Source organism: Mobula hypostoma, chromosome 13 (assembly GCF_963921235.1).
Source record: "Mobula hypostoma chromosome 13, sMobHyp1.1, whole genome shotgun sequence".
In the NCBI taxonomy this organism is placed as follows: domain Eukaryota; kingdom Metazoa; phylum Chordata; class Chondrichthyes; order Myliobatiformes; family Myliobatidae; genus Mobula; species Mobula hypostoma.
In genome coordinates, this window is record NC_086109.1 from 46,661,744 (window position 1) to 46,681,288 (window position 19,545).

Consider the following 19,545-nt stretch of genomic DNA (forward strand, 5'->3'; position numbering starts at 1 on the left):
GTGCAGGCTGCCTTTGTATAGATGAATCTTTTTTTCAAAATATATCTGGAATTGGGATAAATGTCTTGATTAAGCTCAGAATTCAGTATCCTTAAATCATTTGAATAAACTACCTGACCATCTAACAGCTAACTTGTTTCACTGCATTGTTAGAATGCTTACCAAAACATTACCAAGCAGACTTCATACCAATTAGTTTGGATTAGTTTTATCAGCAACATACCAGAGGCTCTTTAGCTGACAAATTTATTTCAAAAATACTTAACATTGCTGGTTCACAGAACCAGTTATCAACATGTACAGGAGCGGTGCTAAACAAAATTGGAACAAAATACCACATACCAGAATTTCAAAACAAATGCTTCAAATACACATTGTAAACCACTTAACTTCCAGTCTGTTACAATGCTCATGCACTAACTGTACAGTACTAAAATAATTGCAGAGTATTAAATTTAACCAGTTTAGTTGTACAAGTGTTCTTGTACTCATGACTCAATGTCTACAATAGATTTTAACAATTGTACAAACATAAGTTGTAATGGATTATTTTTAGTCATTTTGTTGCTGCAGTTGAATCATCATCTAAATTCGGTTTAGAGTCATTAGAAGAAAAGCTGGCTTGACAGTGACAAGACTGTCATCAGAATACAATATCAAGAACTGAACATCTTTTCCATAATTTAAAATGATAAAGTAAAGATCAGTGGAACAATTGTAAGACTGAGGACAAGTGGGGTCTGTACTTGCCACACAAGCTTTGAGCAGAAGTACAAGCTTTTTGAAAACAATTCAGTTATTGAGGAAAATTTAGAATTGCCTTCTGTTTGGTAAAGGTGGTATTTTTCAATTTTCCAGTGTGGCTTATTACTTAGTAAACAATGAATTTATTAAAAACACCCATTTATATAACTTTCTTTCCAAAAATTAATTTTGCTGGAAAAATGAGTTTGTCCCCATCATACAATTTAAAATTCTAGTATTTAATGTCAAATGTTATGTAAAACTCAAACACCAGTATTACCAGAAAGATGTTTTCCAAGTGGTTCTAGAATACAGTATTTGGAAGTACTAGCTTAAATCCAACAGATCAAGGCAGTAATTGCACTTAGATATGAAACAAAGCATTACAGTACATGCACTACAAAGAATTAAACAGAGCAAGAGTGAAATCTGCAGGAGAAAAGGAAATTCCATCAGAAGTTAACAGTTAAGATTTACTAAACGATTGTGCTTTTAGAGCATAATTCTACCTATTCAACATTTTATTACAAAAAACAATGGTAGATTTTTGTATGTGAATACCAAAAGTGTTCAGTTAAAACTGTGACACGGTTCAAACCTGGTGCTGAAGGTGATTATTGTAAAAATTCCTGGCATTTGCAAACTTCTAATCATATACTTTAAGTGATAGAGCATTAATGTATGATGGTAGAATCTGATTCAACAGCATGAACTATAACGTTCACAAGAAAAAGCTTTGCTGTATATTAAAACAAAAAAAAGTCGTCCTTTCAAGGAACAGGTCTTAACATGGTCTAGTGATGATAGAAGAGTAATTAGGCAGAGGAAGAGTTCAGATTTCATGAAAACAGTAAATACTGGAATTCGAAGATTCACTGATGTTTTGATGCAGTTTAGTATCTCCACAGTTAATGCAGAGGCCTACTGAATTCCAGATACATCTTGTTACACTGGTATAAACTTGTGTTATGGTTTTGGAAAATATAAACAATGTTTAAAAGTGGATTGCATCATTCTTGACCAAAATAATCCTGCTTTACACCAAGGTGCGTGTAAGTTCTTTTAATAATTTTCTCAAGTAAGGTGCAAAATTAGGCACTTGACCATAGATAATCAGTATAATAGCTGCATTTTAACCTTTACTTCCAAATATACTGTAGTACCATTAGTTTTTTAAAAATAGCTGATAAAATAAGTGACAAAACTAAGTTGGCAATCAACACTACAGAGCATCAAACGTTGCTAATATCTGTATAACTCTCTTCAATGGAATAACGCTGGCAGTGAGTAATCCTCTATTTAAAAAAAAAGTCAGGAGATTTCTGTGACAATAGTCGTATTCCACTTCAAAATTTGGATGGTTAGGTATAGAAATGATCGAACTCAGCAACATCATCCCATCACTGAACCTTCTGGACTTGCAAAGTAGTATACAATTCATATGTACACATTTCATAAACTACCAGGTTAGCCATTTGGCACGTTGTAAACAATTCAATACTTTAGAAATTTATTCAGTCATAAAATACAAAACCATTTCATTTTTAAAAGAACAAGCCCGGGGAGTACCCAAGTTATTGAATTCAGTGTAATAAATAGTGCTATTAGGTTACTGAGACACACAATACTGCAGCTGAAATATCTGAAGTAAATAGTTCCTCATTCCTCAATTCCAACCCAACAATATCTATATTTTCATGTTTATTAGAAAAACTCATGTGAAAAGGTAAAGGTAAACTTCCACAAAGGGGTGATGTACAAAACTGAAAGTATTAGAGCTTTCAACATTACAGATTTATGCTGCTAACTAAAATTGACAATTACTATTCATCTTTTTACTTTTCAGTTGAATGTCCAGATGATTAAAAGGTAATGGGCAACTTTAGATTAGTAATATGGGCGAATTCACATCAGTAAAGTTTCCAAATTAAGTATTTATAAAACTTCTGATTTTTCACACTCTGGGTCAGTGAGGGAATTCAGCACTTTTAATATTTATGAAATTAAGCCATCAAGTACAAGATTGCTGAATTCCTCACATCTCAGTTAAGCAGTAAGTTGACTTCAAACAATGCATCCCACTCAAAATATCTCATGACCGGTCAGAACACAGAGAAAACAATTTTAAAAAAATTCCCCATTTAGATAGAAGTAATTAGGTGTAAAACAGTTTGTTCAAGTAACACTTACTGTATTTAAACATTCTAATTAATGTTTTGTTCTGTAACAAGAAAATTAATCAGTTCTTTGAAAAGAGCTATGTTCCATAAATAAAAAAATAACCCTGGGATGTGTTTGTATTTCTATTTGTCCTTCTACAACACACCCAGACATTCCAGTCCCATCAGCAACTGGTCATTCAGGCAAGTAAATATAGCAACAGACTTAGACATTTTACAAGAGTAAAATGACCCTGATCTCACCAGCATTTACCTGCACTCCATTTCTGCAAAGAGCAAGAACTTTTGCACCAAAAAGAATGAAACTGACCCAACATTCCTTTTAACCACAATTGAGTAGACTGCAACTTCTCCAATACATTCTGTTTTAAGATTAAAATACTGCGTTCCCATGTATTAATCTGCAATTACTGGGAAGTTTTCCGGAGTAGCATAGCTGGCTAATTTTTAATGTTATGCTTTAAAATAGATCCTTGAATAATGGTTGAGATTATGACAAAGGTTTTTCTGATATGACCATTTATCAGCTGAACAATAGAACACGATCAAAACTCAAGTCAGATGAAATACACCATAATTTAGTGTCTATGACCAAATTGTGACCAATTTCCACAGAAATGGTGACTGCTACAGAAGCAAGTCTACTGCTCCAAACCCACGAGAAATATTAAAGTTTGATATGTCCAAGTATCTGCAACTAGCTAACAGGGAATTACAATTATGCAATTAGGAACATTAATGGACAATATCTAGCATGCTGGAAATCAAAATATAAAACTCTTAAAAATTAGTAATGAGTTTAAAAATTGGGAGCATTTCTATCAGCAGCGCTCAGTACATTTCCATCTAGTTTTGCATGGAGTAAAGCACCTGGGGGAGTTTCACAAGCTCAATTTATTTTGCAGTCACTACAGAGAGAGTTGAACAATACTTTCTCTGGTTCAGCTCTTTGCATGTGTGTCCCTTATATCACACAGTATACTGATGCAACTATTGTGCTAAGTCTTCATTCAAATAATTTGATTTTGTATCCAATATTTTAACTAGTATTGTACTTTCCAACTAATTCTAAATCTTCATTTATAGTACATTTTGCTTCAGGTTTGAAAATTAGCAGCTCTTTAAAACAAGAAATACATTTTCATCTGTACAAACTCCTAACGGGAGAACAGAAAAGGAAAAAGCAAAATTATAAATACAAGCTACTGTATGTACTGCTCTAGAATTCTGTTGTTCTGCATCAAGTCCTACTGGGTTCATAAGGTAACTTAGTAAACCTCTGCTACATTCCCATCCATGATAGTATCTCATGATCACATACTGGATGACAGATTTTAAAGCCTGGCCTAAAGCATTAAAAAAAAACTTTCCATCAATACAATTTGCTCGGGAATTCAACCACAGCTCTGAAAATAAGCCCTTCACAAAGAATTCTCACTAAAGCAAGTGTTTACCAATATATCTACATAACAGTGCTCTTAAGTGGGAAGACCGCAGGAAACTTAAAACAACTTCTAATTTTTTGTCAGGGGTGTTTGTATTTGGTGTTCTGTTACAATTTATTTCTGTTAGTCAATTACTATTTTCTTGACAGTCCTTTCAATGACAGCTTCAAATGCAGAATAAACCACTTCAAGACCTTCAAATGCCAGCTGGCTAAGATAGCATCTAGTTTGTGAGGACATTTTACACTTGGACTTTTACCTGTAAAACTTGAAGAGGTAAGTACAGTACAACAATAAATATTAGTGCATGAGGTCACCAATAAATAATACGATTTGCTTGCAGTTGATACTGCTCTTCTATTATATCAACTAAACTTTGTTGTAAACTAATTCACCCAATTGTTCATTGTAAACATAATACATTGTAAGCACTCTCAACCTTCTGCATCATTTGTCAGAATCTCATTCTGCAAACTCATTTTTATTAAAACCAAGGATGGTTATCAACCTTACCATATGGAATTGTAATTGTTACAAAATAAAAAACTCTTCAGTTGTGCTACTTGCAATAGCCAACATGTGTTCTTCATGTGAATGAAATTAAAATAGTACTTCAGTTTCTTCTATGCATATTTGAAAACTTCATTCTTACACATAATGTTGGTGGCTGCACTGAGTGACTGAGGTTTATTATGCTGATCTCTTCAGTAACAAATCATTCAGTAAAATTTCTTCAGTTGCTTGTTGTCTTGGCTGTTGGTAATGATAACCATATGCTGAACTGTGATATTCAAAAATTAAATTCAGGATTTAGCTTCTTTACTTCTTGCAGCAATCTCTCTCTATCTTGATTTGCCTTCTTCAGAGCTTCCTTTGTGCAGGCAAGTTCCTGCTTAAGAAGCTCATTCTGCATGAAAAGAAAAGAATTATCAATAAACAGAGTAACAAAAAAGTAACAAGATTTACTTCACTGATGATGGATCATTGCCTGATAGTGAAGTACTGGTTAGATTACATTGCTGTTAAAAACTGCATCACATTCTTGGAACATTGATTCATGCACATTGCTGCTCAGCCAACAAATGACTGCTGCAAATTTTTACTGTTTGAGCTTCTTTCTAGACAGAAATTTTCGTAGTTCAAATTAGCATCAATTTGATTAATGTGTTTTTGAAAGTATGAACTAATTATGCCAATGACAAAAAAGATATGCATTGCAAACATGAGAAATGTTCAATTTGTCTTGTAGAAAAAATAATAGTTACAGTATTTTGGTATCAAATACCTTGATTAAGGTACTTGATAGAAAAATGTACAATTTAGTATTTAAATATGGGCACTGTTTCAAAGCAAAATGCACAGAGTTTTTAATGCCTGGAATAGTGATGAAAGCAGATTCAGTAAATATTTGCAAGGAAGCAACATAAGCTGCATAACTACTTGAATGGAGAAAAGTAAGTCAACCAGAAATGAGCAGGAGAATCGGAATACTGTAATATGATCCTTTACTGAAATTGCAATAAGAAATTGAATACTCTGTCTCGGGGATTGGTTTAGACACAATCAATTTCTCCAAGGAGTAGGAAACAATTACCACCTTTCAATCAGTGCGACTAGCTACCACTGAGGTAGTTTTTTTTTCTGGCAGCGCATATCCCAGATAACCTGTAGGACCTTGGCAATAAATAATCTTCATCCATAGTTAAAAAGACTGGAATGAAAGAGGATCAAGGACTAAAATACATATCCTTTCTGAGGGGTAAAAAATTGGGAGCAATAAAAATTAAGAATTTCAACTAAAAACAAAATTGCTTATAGTGTCCTAGATATTAAGAAATACCTTAACCTAGCGAGTGATTATCATGTAGAAATCATTACTAGATATGATCATTGAGGCAACTAGACCTATATTCTTAAATACAAAAGAGGAAGCTCTGAGGAAAAGCAGTAACAGTAAATATTGATTGGGCTAAATGTAATGTGCTCAGATAGTGGCCTTCCTGAGCAAGAGGATCCAGTTTGATGAACTGGGATGCTATCCATCTTTGAGCTCATACATACCATGTCCTTCACAAGAGTTAGATCTGATGTACTCTGAGCATCTGACTGTGGCTGCATTCCTCCACCTTTCTTCATTCCAAATTTGACCAGATGTGATCCACTTATGACTGAAAGAGCCTCTTCCTTCTCCACATCTGCTTTAATTGGGCTTCTCTGCAAAGCTGATGTGTGAGCCAAATCAGCAAAACCATTGAATAAATCAAGTTCCATTGCATTTAATTATGTCAGAAAGTTTTTTGTTCTTAAAGGATCTACCTACAAAGCTTCAACATTGAGAATTAAAGCATTCAAATTAGAGCATCAACTTTGCTATTCAAACACAGGTGTTAGTTCACAAATGTCCTCGGCATCCAGTACCGTAATACAAGCCTCGACATATTTCAAAAAGCTGCTTGAGCTAAAGCATTATATTGAAGTGTGCTCAGTCACTAAACCAGGAAAAGAAAGTACACTTTCTAACTAGTATTTAAAGCATTTATAAAACACTGAACAAAGTTTGGCACATACACAGAATTAAAAGATGAAATACCAAAGTTTTAAAAAAATGGAGGGAATTCTATCCTTCATTAAGAATATCTTATGCAAAGCTTAATATTTTCAGTGTACTTCTTATTTGATACTCTCAAAGCCATCACTACCCAGAAATGCTATACGCTATCTATGGATTCCCTCGCCAGCTTTAGAATGATAGCATCCTCTAGCTGCTTCTAACCTGTGCACCTACCCAGAACTACGGCTATCTATTTCCACCACCATACTGTTCTCTTTCCTGGCTTCTGCCTCAAATTAAAATCATCAGTCCTACACCCATTCCTTTCCCAAATATCAAATGGTCCTGTGGTCACTAATAGCTAGTAAAAACAAGACTTTAAAGAAAAGTCTGTTCCTATCTTGTATTAGGTTCTACTTATATATCCACAGCCGCCCTCACTGAATTATATTTGTTCCCAACATTCAAATTTTAAATATTGCAGCAAAATGTTAACTCCCATCATAATCTTCTCACCCTGTTCCTATTATTGGCTACTATTTGATGGTGTCTGAGAGAAATGAATTCTATGTTCAAAGTGCAATATAAACAAGAGGCAAAAATAACTTGGGCACCCAACTAGATTTTAAATAAAAGATGCAAAATTATTACGCATCATTACTGGGCAATCCGATAGTGTGTATAATGGGGATGAAGAGATTCCAGTGTTGGGAGAGTTTTCATCACAATGGCTTACCTACCTGTTAAACAAAATGTCCCATCATCAACTCGCTGTACCACCAGGTGATCAACATGAAGAATTATGGGTACAGGACCTGGCGACGTCGCATACAGTCTTGGGCCATCATCCTTCAAGTATCAAGAATTAACACAAAGCAATTGTTGAATGGATTGTTTCAAGGCTTTTGTATTTTTGTTTCCATGTACTAGAATGGAAATTCACATATGGCCTGGCAAATCCTTTATCAAGTAACCTTGCAGACATCTCTGCGAGGAGCTGCAGCCAGCTGAGTTTCGACATAAACTGAGGACAGCATTAATTCTCAAGTCTCCACTTGCTCTATAAATAAGCAATACTCACTGTAAAAATAAATCTCGCTTCTAGTGACCTGTCAATCTGCATCTGCAAATCACGCTGCCCACTGCACAACACAAGACTTTGATGCCTGTTTTCTCCTTGAAATACACTGCCTTCTTCTATCACCTTTGGAAGTCCAAATGTTACCATTTACAATATTGCTCTCATTTACTGTGTTACTGTTTTTATAATTCATTGCCAATTCCATATCCATTCTGCAAGCTTAATGTCTTCTTTCACACCAAATATAATCCCATTTCATGTCAATGGAAAACACTTTCATTTTTAGTCAAAACAGTTGGAAGGTAGTGGAAAAATAGGGGTTTAAGTACTGATGCTCAAAGACCACCAGTTTACAATCTCTTCACAAGAGTGAGTGTAATCCTTCTTCCAAATGTTTTGATCTTGGTCACAAGTCTACCAAGAAGCATCTTAATGAAGGCCTTTTCGAAAATCCAGCAATATCATGCCAGCATTACCCCTGTACACACATTTTTGATACTTTTCATCATCACCATCATCATCATATGCTGTGTTGTATTACGCGGGCGATCGTGGTCTATGACCATAATTGTTCTTTGTAATTTTTTATGCATAAATGGTTTGCCATTGCCTTCTTCTGGGCAGTGTCTTTACAAGATGGGTGACCCCAGCCATTATCAATACAAAGAGATTGTCTGCTTGACGTCAATGGATGCATAACCAGGACTTGTGATAGGCACCAACTGCTCATACAACTATCTACCACCTGCTCCTATGGCTGCATGTGACCCTGATCAGAGGAAGGGGGCGGAGAGAGCGACTAAGCCGGTGCTACATCTTGCCCAAGGGTGACCTACAGGCTAGTGGAGGGAAGAAGCACCTTACACCTTCTTTAGCAAAAATGCATCTCCACCCTGCCATCCAAGATATTTGATCATAGAATTTATAAAGATTATTCTTGGTTTATATCAGTTTTGAGTATTGTACCTTTGAATTAAAATTTCATTTCTTTCTTTCACCTATAGCAACATGCAATTTTAAAATCTCTGGATGGTGCATTTCCTTTCCCAAAAATGTTCCTTGGTAATAACAAATCTTTTAATACCTTAAGTGTAATGTTGCAGTCGAAGAGTTCTATCTTCATTGGAATGACTTCTGGAATCATCTCATCCTCCAAGAAAGGACCCAAGTTTGTGAGTGAAGACATTGACAGCTCTGCACTGTAATTACTGATGTGAAAATGCAGAAAGCCATTCTTAACAGCAAGTGGAGAGTGAATGGATGAGTGTGGCCCTGAATCAAATCTCAAACGTACAGCAGGCTGTGCTCTGTCAGAGTCCATTGGGCAAGCCTTCTGGAAGCCTGTTACAAAAAAAAACCCAGCAAAACAGTAAAATGATTTGATTTTTTTGAAGATTTGAAATGCAATACTATTTAAACAATATAACCATATTATAATTGTAAAGAAGTTGGCAAATAGAAATACAAACATCTCAACAAACAGCTGAAGAGAATGAAAGCATTATTGTTTTGAGGCTTGTAATATTCAGTCTAATTAGATCTGTAAGTTTTACATTTACAATCAACTTGCATACTATATATAGCAATGGAAGTTCTTTTGATTGAGATCAACAGCACTTCTTTACACAGACATTTTTTTTAAAGGAAGCAAAATATTTGCATCTGTCGAATGGTCCAAGAGACAAATTCAACAGTTTGTCCAGTTATATGCAATAACACTTCAATTAAGTTTCAAATATGAAATAGAAATTTTAATTGCCTCAGGCAAATTACACAGCATATTTAACAGTAACTACTTTTCAAATTTGTATTTTTGTTTCCTAAAGATGCTTACATCTCAAGGCATGGAATGGCAACTACTGTAGATCGCACTGTGTGTTAGGGAGGGGGTTAAGAGATTTTTACAAACTGAAATTATACCTGACAAAAATAGAAACCTGATTCTGACATGTCAATGACTTGATAACAGCCTTTTCAACAAAGTTTGTTGATACAAAAGTGGATAGGAAAGTTGTGAGAGATGTACAGACAGTCTGCAAATGGATATAGATGATTTACAAGTGAAGCAAAAAGAGGTGAAGTGACAAACAATGAGAACTCAAGACGAATATTGAATTTGAATTGACTTTATTTCTTACATCCTTCACATACATGAGTAAAAATCTTTGTAACGTCTCCATCTAAATGTGCCAAGTGCAATCATAGTAATTTATAGCAATCATAGCATGGTGGTGGTGCGTATGCATCGTGAGGCTCAGTGTTATAATAAATAGAACAGTTAACGTAATATAGAGTACACTCAAGTCAGCGTGAGTTCATCAGTCTGATGGCCTGGTGGAAGAAGCTGTCCCAGAGCCTGTTGGTCCTGGCTTTCATGCTGCAGTACCGCTTCCCAGTTGGTAGCAGCTGGAATAGATTGTGGTTGGGATGGCTTGGGTCCCCAGTGATCCTTTTTACACACCTATCCTTCCAAGGCAGCCAACTCTACGTGACCCTCAGTTTACTCTGTTCAGTTTGCAATATCCTTAAATGACTCCTAATGTTTTTTAGAAATAAAAATATTACAATTATTGCCGCCTTTTTTCCATTCTACTTCCTAATCCTCAAAAAAATTCAAAGAAAATTGTCAAATATGATTTCACTTTCACTTATGATTTCATAATATTTTATTCCCAAATGTTCCATTGTTACTCCTTTATAAACAGCCTCCAGTATTTTCCTAGTTAAGCCAACTGGCCTGTAGTCCCAGCAACACACACAAAATGCTGGAGGAACTCAGCAGGTCAGGCAGCATCTAAAAAGGCAACACGCAGAGAAAAAATGAGGTATGAAGGTAAACCAGCCAAGAATATAAAGGAGGATAGTAAAAGCTTCTTTAGGTATGTGAAAAGGAAAAAAATAGTTAAGACCAAAATTGGGCCCTTGAAGACAGAAGCGGGTGAGTTTATCATGGGGAACAAGGAGATGGCAGACGAGTTGAACAGGTACTTTGGATCTGTATTCACTAGGGAAGACACAAACAATCTCCCAGATGTAATAGAGGCCAAAAGGCCTAGGGTAATGGATGAATTGAAGGAAATTTATATTAGGCAGGAATTGGTGTTGGATAGGCTGTTGGGTCTGAAGGCTGATAAGTCCCTGGGACCTGATTGTCTGCATCCCAGGGTACTTAAGGAGGGGGCTTTAGAAATCGTGGATGCATTGGTAATCATTTTCCAATGTTCTATAGATTCAGGATCAGTTCCTGTGGATTGGAGGGTGGCTAATGTTGTCCCTCTCTCCAAGAAGGGAGGAAGAGAGAGAGCAGGGAATTATAGACCGGTTAGCCTGACGTCAGTGGTGGGAAAGATGCTGGAGTCAATTATAAAAGATGAAATTACGACACATCTGGATAGTAGTAACAGGATTGGTCCAAGTCAGCATGGATTTATGAAGGGGAAATCATGCTTGACTAATCTTCTGGAATTTTTTGAGGATGTAACTATGAAAATGGACAAGGGAGAGCCAGTGGATGTAGTGTACCTGGACTTTCAGAAAGCCTTTGATAAAGTCCCACATAGGAGATTAGTGGGCAAAATTAGGGCACATGGTATTGGGGGCAGAGTACTGACATGGATTGAAAATTGGCTGGCTGACAGAAAGCAAAGAGTAGCGATTAATGGGTCCCTTTCGGAATGGCAGGCGGTGACCAGTGGGGTACCGCAGGGTTCAGTGCTGGGACCGCAGCTGTTTACAATATATATTAATGATCTAGATGAGGGAATTAAAAGTAACATTAGCAAATTTGCCAATGACACAAAGCTGGGAGGCAGTGTGAAATGTGAGGAGGATGTTATGAGAATGCAGGGTGACTTGGACAGGCTGGATGAGTGGGCAGATGCAGTTTAATGTGGATAAATGTGAGGTTATCCACTTTGGTGGTAAGAACGGGAAGGCAGATTATAATCTAAATGGAGTCGTTAGGAAAAGGGGAAGCACAACGAGATCTAGGTGTTCTTGTACATCAGTCACTGAAAGCAAGCATGCAAGTACAGCAGGCAGTGAAGAAAGCTAATGGCATGCTGGCCTTCATAACAAGGGGAATTGAATATAAGAGCAAAGAGGTCCTTCTGCAGCTGTACAGGGCCCTGGTGAGACCACACCTGGAGTACTGTGCGCAGTTTTGGTCTCCAAATTTGAGGAAGGACATTCTTGCTATTGAGGGAGTGCAGCATAGGTTCACAAGGTTAATTCCCGGGATGGCGGGACTGGCAAATGTCGAAAGATTGAAGCGACTGGGCTTGTATACTCTGGAATTTAGAAGGCTGAGAGGAGATCTTATTGAAACATATAAGATTATTAAGGGATTGGACACGCTGCAGGCAGGAAGCATGTTCCCGCTGATGGGTGAGTCCAGAACTAGAGGCCACAGTTTAAGAATTAGAGGTAGGCCATTTAGAATGGAGTTGAGGAAAAACTTTTTCACCCAGAGAGTGGTGGATATATGGAATGCTCTGCCCCAGAAGGCTGTGGAGGCCAAGTCTCTGGATGCTTTCAAGAAAGAGATGGATAGAGCTCTTAAAGATAAAGGAATCAAAGGTTATGGGGATAAGGCAGGATCTGGATACTGATTGTGGATGATCAGCCATGATCACAGTGAATGGCGGTGCTGGCTCGAAAGGCCGAATGGCCTACTCCTGCACCTATTGTCTATTGTCTATGGTAAAGAGCATAGTCGATGTTTTGAGCCGAGACCCTTCATCAGGACTGGAAAAAAAATGAGGAGGAGTCTCTTGTAAGTGATTGGTCTGTAGCCCCTGGTTTTTTCCTTTTTCTTTTCTAGAATAAGTGTTACATTTGCATTCTTCCCCAAATTGTGGAACTTGTGCATGATTTTGGTTTTCATTATCTCTTACAGAACTTTTGAATGTTGACAAATCCTATCAGGTCCAAGGAGCTTTTCACCCTTCAGTCTTTCACATTTCCCACGGCAGTTTCCCCAGTGTTACTCATTGTTTTAAGTTCTTTACTTTCTTTTGTCTCTTAAATAATGTTTTGGCATGACCTTGCTGTCAATTCAATGTTTGTTCAATTTTGTTACATATACTTCAGAGATTCTTAAAATCTGATTTTATATTTCTTGCGAGTTTACATGTTATATTTGCTAATGAGTTATTAATTTTTGTGAAGTAATCCTTTTCTGGTTTTTGTAATACTCTCAATCCTCACAAATACTTTCAATCCTGTTATTATTCTCCCCTAAAGAATCTTTTACAGCAAGATTACGAATTAATTCAGTCTCATTACACACGACCATATCTAAACTAACTTATACAGTGCCTATAAAATGTTTTCATGTTTTATTATTTTACAACATTGAATCACAGTGGATTTAATTTGGCTTTTTTGACACTGATCAACAGAAAAAGTGAGAACAGATCTTTACAAATCAATTACAAACATAAAGCACAAAATTATTGATTGCACTAGTATTTACCCCCCATTAATATGACACTGGTGCAGCCAATTGGTTTTAGAAATCACGTATTAGTTAAATGGAGATCTGTTTTTGGAGACCTGTGTGCCGTCAAGGCATTTCAACTGATTGTAGTAAAAATACACCTGTATCTGGAAGGTCCAACTGCTGGCGAGTCAGTATCCTGGCAAAAACTACACCATAAAATAAAAGAACACTCCAAGCAACTCTGCAAAAGGTTATTGAAAAGCACAAGTCAGGAAATAGACACAAGAAAATTTCAAAGTCGCTGAATAGCTGTTGCAGTACAGTTAAGTCAATCATCAGGAAATGTAAAGAAATATGGCACAGCTGTAAATCTGCCTAGAGCAGGCTGTCCTTAAAAACTGAGTGAATGTGCAAGAAAGGGACCAGTGAGAGAGGCCACCAAGAGACCTTTGACAACTATGAAGGAGTTACAAGCTTCAGTGGCTGAGATGGGAAAGACTGCGCATCCAACAACTGTTGCCCGGGTACTTCACCAGTCGCATCTTTAAGGGAGAGTAGCAAAGAGAAAGCCACTGTTGAAAAAAAAACCTCATGAAATCTCAGCTAAAATTTGCCAGAAGGCATATGGGAGACCATGAAGTCAGCTGGAAGAGGTTTTGTGGTCTGATGAAACCAAAATCGAGCTTTTTGGTCTTCAGAATAAATGCTATATTTGGTGTAAGCCAAACTCCACACATCAAGACACACTATCCCTACCATGAAGCGTGATGGTGGTGCATCATGCTGTGGGGATGATTCACTACATCAGACCCTCGAAGGCTTGTGAAGGCAGAGGGCAAAATGAATGCAGCAAAATACAGGGAAATCCTGGAGGAAAACCTGATGCAGTCTGCAAGAGAACTGCGACTTGGGAGATTTGTTTTCCAGCAAGACAATGACCATAAGCATAAAGCCAAACCTACGCAGGAATGGCTTTAAAACAACAAAGTTAATGTCCTGGAGAGGCCAGGTCAGAATGCAGACCTCAGTCTAATTGAGAATTTGTGGTTGGTCTTGAAAAGGGCTGTTCGCTCATGATCCCTAAGTAATCTGACAGAGTTTGAGCAGTTTTGTAAAGAAGAATGGGAAAAAATTGCAGTGTCCAGATGTGCAAAGCTGATAGAGACCTATCCACACAGACTCAAGGCTTAATTGCTGCCAAAGGTGCATCTACTAAATACTGAAGAGGGTGAATACTAATTATTTGGTGTTTTATATTCATAATTAATTTAGATCACCTTGTAGAAATCTGTTTTCACTTTGACATGAAAGACTTTTTCTGTTGATCAGTGTAAAAAAAAAGCCAAGTTAAATCCACCGTGATTCAATGTTGTAAAACAATAAAACGTGAAAACATCCAACCGGATGAATACTTTTCATAGACACTGTATACTGGCTTGAACAGCATTGTATTCCCCCTGGGAGACAGTCTCCATTAGATTTCATTCCCTTGTACTCCAAACGATCTTAGCCAATTAGATTTGCACTCTGTATTCTGCAGCCAGGATGTTTTCTGTGGTAATTAATCTAGTGACTCATTTATTTTGAGCTCAATGCTAGAACGCTTCCCTAATGTAACCATTATTCCCTTTTCAATAATTTCCATTTGGAGAAGCATGATTAAAATTCTTTCGAGCTGTTTCCCTACCAGACCAACTTCCTTACTTTTAATATGACTGAAAACCCCTTCAAGGAGGACAGGTCTCTTTTATAATTTTTCTCATTTTATTTCATTTTCTATTGGCATTAAAATCTCAAAAGTTGAGGATTTTAAAAAGATTTTTTAAAGACTTAAGCATCCCTGTTTTGAATCATAAAGAAGAAAGGAGTTTTCATAAGTCAAGAGATCACAGAACTTGTGAAAAAAGGTTTAATAATTAATGATCTCCTTTTAATTGGTACGTGCTGTTTGTTATTTCCTCAGACACAAGTTACAATGCTCTATGATCCTGTGGTTCAACAGGGGAACAAGAAAAATCTAAAAATGCCATTTTTTGGTGTGGCTCACAAATGTTGTACCTGCGGGAAAGAGCTTTAACCAAACTGTAACAGAACAATTTGCAGTAAAACCACTAATTACATTGCAAATAAGAACCTTTTCTCACCAGTTGCATGGCTGCTCAGAAACTTCTGCACGTCCATGTTACCCAAATGATCAGGAATTACTTCCTTCACCTGGACACCGACAGCTACATCATCACCTCTTACACCAATCTCACAGTTCACATCAAGTATTTGCAGTAACAACACCGAAGCCTGGGAACCAAAGCAGAAACTTACATTTCAACACTGCAAAGTAAACATCAGAATTATGCAGCAATAATTCATCCAGCAGCACAAGAAATTTCCTTGTCAATGGGTACTAGGTTTGCTGCCATGGAGCTCGGAACAGAAAATTCTGGATAGAAAGTTGCAAATTGACCAATCTTCATTATAAAAATTACCCATCTGCTTTTAAAGAGTCAGACAACACAGAAAAAAAACCCTTCCGCCTAACTGGTCTATGCCAACCAATATACCCATCCAAGCTTGTCCTATTTGGTCCATAACCTTCTACTTTATCTTTGTACCTGTCCAACCTTCTTTTTAAAGTTGTTATTGTACCTGCCTCAACCACTTTCTCTGGTAGCTTATTCCAACCTATATATCACCCTCTGTGCAAACCAAAAATCTGCCCCTCAAGTTCCTATTACATCTCTCTCCCTCACCTTAAACCTATGCCCTTTAGTCCTTGATTCCCCAACCAGAGGTTCATTCACCCTGTCTGTATCCCTCATGATTTTATACTCCTCTATTAGATCACCTCTCAGGGACTGAAGCTCCAAGGAAAAACATCCTTGCCTATCCAAACTCTCCCTGTAACTCAGTTTGTGAATCCAGGCAACATCCATGTTAATCTCTCCTGCACTCTTGCTGAATAACATCTAATAACACTTAATAACATCTTTCCTATAACAATATTTTCCCCAATACGGCCCCAAATGCATCTTGCCCACCACGACCTCCCAACATCTATTTAAAAATTGTCAAACATCAGTTCTTTTGCCCCTTCATGCCAATTTACAAAGTTTATTGGATGACAGGATGAAATGCTCCGAATCACACAGATCTCTTCACCACTTTGCATTCAAAAGTTGCAGTAGGAAGGCACGAAACAAATGAATGTCAACATGTATTTTCACATTTCCGTACTTAAATCTAGTAAATTTTTTTAATATCAGCAAATTTAAAAATAATTAGTTTGGCCACCAAGAAAAAAAAACTGCACGAGAAACACCAACTGCAAAAGCTGAAGTTGTGAATAAAGATCTTTACCTGTTCTGCATTGGAATCATCCTCAGTTGGTGTCAGGGAGTTGGTGATTGTAGACTGTTTGTGAAATCCCTCTCCTCTGTGCCCTCCATCTGCACTTTCTGGAAGACTCTGATTGCTGCTCATTGTTGGTATCTGATCTATGCTGGTGTTCGGGAGAGGGGATTCCTGCCCCGATTCTAAGAATTATATGCTTAGAAGTCAACATAAAAGCTACTGAAGTGACTTAATATGTTAAACATATTTTGACTGAAAATAAAGAGCACAATCATCAACTTTGAGAGATTCAGCAACTGTATTTTTCTCCCCCTCATGGTGACTCGCAGTATTAAAGTGTGCCATTCTGAAGACATCAACTGGATTGAATAAACTAGTCATGAATGCTCATGGTCTCTATAACATATGCAAACATTTTAATTAACAGAGTGAATTAAAACACTTCACAAAGAAATTAATGCAGCTCCTCATCATGGCAGTCACAAAACAAAAATGAAGGAACAATTAATCATTTTTTAAACCTGAGGACAATATTTTTGGCATCATTATCAGCTGGGAGGGGCCCAAATATTTGGAAATCTTTGAGTCAGGTTTTGATCGTCTCTCTTTGGAATTTCAAGCAGTGTTTCACCTCGTGGGATTAGAAATTTTCAAGGTATGATTCTGAGAATAAAATTAACCATGAGGTTCTTCATCACATTTATAAAACCTTTGAAACAAGCTTTAGATTTATCTTTAAAGTAAAGTTTAGCATAAGTGACACTTACAGATCAAAGAGGTTCTGGATGAGTTCTATGCTATTTACTAAAGTGAGGCCAGGATGTGGTGTAGATTGTACAATTATAGGGCTTTTATTGATTATGTGGCTTTAAATGATCTTTTTGTGCAGCTCCAAAGACTTATAACAAGTTCTGAGGTCAGTGCTATCAACTCCTGTTATGTGGTTCCAAGCAGGGATAAAGTTTCATCCTAACTGGCACTGGAAGCAGTTAACAAAAACTCAGAAAATCACTGGGGAATTGATAAGTGTTTCAACGAAATCACAAAGAAACAACTGAAGCACAAAGAGTTAAGGCACTGGAAAAGCAAAGGGGTTCATCTCAAATTACAATTTTTCAGTACATTAACAAATTATAGGTCAATAGCTTTATATGTGTGCATCCAAAATGTAGGTACATTAAAATATGTGATTCAAATGTCCATATCTGTGTGCAATGCATAAAGAAATAAAACTATTGCAAGGACATTATGATGAAGTTGAACAAAATTTTCTAGTTACAGAAAAAATACATCTATACAAATTATACTTGCAAAGGAGCTGCAGCAATAATTGAAAAGTTTCGGCATTCAAATAATCATTAACATTAAATAATAATTTCAATATGTTTTGTTGCATATTTATTACTATTTATTACTCATACATTCAGAGAAAACATGTCAATTTTAAGCAGCCTATTGACCTGTATAATTAATTAGGTCACAAAATCAACGTTGATGACAGTAATTGAGACAAAAACAGAAAAGTGATTTTCGGCCCACCAAGTCCGCAATGGTTACAACCATCAATTTATGATTACAGTGGATTAATTCCTTCTTTATTCTCCCCAGATTCTACCACAAGGAGCAATTTATGGTGACCAGTCAACCCACACACCCGCGTGTTTTGGGTGTGAAAAAAAACCAGAGAGCACCAAGAGAACCCATGCAGTCACATGGGAAACACAATGTACTAAGAGTTTCAGTGTGTGCACATGCATGCACACACACACAAACACACTCCAAGGTATTTCCACTGCAGACAAGGTTTTGGTCAAGATTATTGGTCGTCATAAAGACTTGAATTCAAAGGGAAATGGATGAAAGGTGAAGAATGAGGCTCTGGAAGTTTGTCACAACAGCAGCAACTGCAAGCTGACTCAGTTACACCACAAAGTTTCATCAACTCAGCAGAAGAACGAAGACACAGCAGCTCAGTCTAATATAGTTCAAAAAGCACAGTCTTGATGCAAAGAATTGTCCAGGAATTTGGAAACCAAAATTGAAAGTAGCCTCAGCACTCGTTTTTAAAAAAAATAAAAGTTGAAGTTGACAATACTTAGAATAGTTCTTATATACAGTGTGGTGTTTCAGGGTTCTTTGACCTGAAGGTATTTGACCTGAAACCTCAGTTAGTTTTTCTTTTGACAAGTGCTGAGTGATGCTAGTAATTTTCTGTTTTAAAGATTTCCAAAATCTGCAGTTTTATTTATCTTAACACTTGGAGACACCTGAATTTACTTAAGTGAATAAAAATGATCAAGTTTAACAATTTTAGAACTCAAAAAACAAGGAAGAGGCATTTACAATTTTTATTAGACAAGTTGAAGGCTGCAACCACTGTTGCAATCAAGAATGTCGGAGCATTATTCAAACAGCACATGAGAATGGAAGGAGACACAAGCCACCAGGCCCCTCAAGCTTGCCTCCGCAATTCAATCCAAACATGACCAATGCACCTCAACTCCCAAATCCTCCTCTGTAACAAATCGCCATTGTCCTAAATTCCCTCATCTTTCAAACCTCTGTAACTGCACTTTAAAGGTCCATCCGAGGTATAAAATTCCTAAGATTGACTAGCCCAGTTTTTTAAAAACTGGCCCTTGAAATTCCCCTATTTAGACTCTTCAACTGGGGTAAATGAGACAGCCGACAGAGGAGAGGTTGACACCCTGACACAGTAGTGCCAGGATAACAACCTCTCCCTCGATGTCCAA

At 36.9% G+C, this 19,545-nt stretch overlaps 1 protein-coding gene across 4 annotated transcripts in view; it reads right to left on the reverse strand.

Moving 5' to 3' along the window:
- Positions 1-50: 50 nt before the first annotated feature.
- LOC134355571 (bridge-like lipid transfer protein family member 3A) overlaps positions 51-19,545 on the reverse strand; it is a 161,699-nt gene continuing 142,204 nt past the window's right edge. For 3 of the 4 annotated variants that reach the window (XM_063065628.1, XM_063065629.1, XM_063065626.1), the window contains 6 exons: positions 16,799-16,974; positions 15,589-15,739; positions 9,086-9,342; positions 7,661-7,769; positions 6,431-6,591; positions 51-5,276 (listed from right to left, as the gene is read on the reverse strand). In XM_063065628.1, the coding sequence (XP_062921698.1) occupies positions 5,160-5,276; positions 6,431-6,591; positions 7,661-7,769; positions 9,086-9,342; positions 15,589-15,739; positions 16,799-16,974 (971 nt within the window). In that variant the 3' untranslated portion in view covers positions 51-5,159. Of the gene's footprint in view, positions 5,277-6,274; positions 6,592-7,660; positions 7,770-9,085; positions 9,343-15,588; positions 15,740-16,798; positions 16,975-19,545 lie in introns of those variants that run through there. The other variant, XM_063065627.1, reaches the window with a different exon arrangement.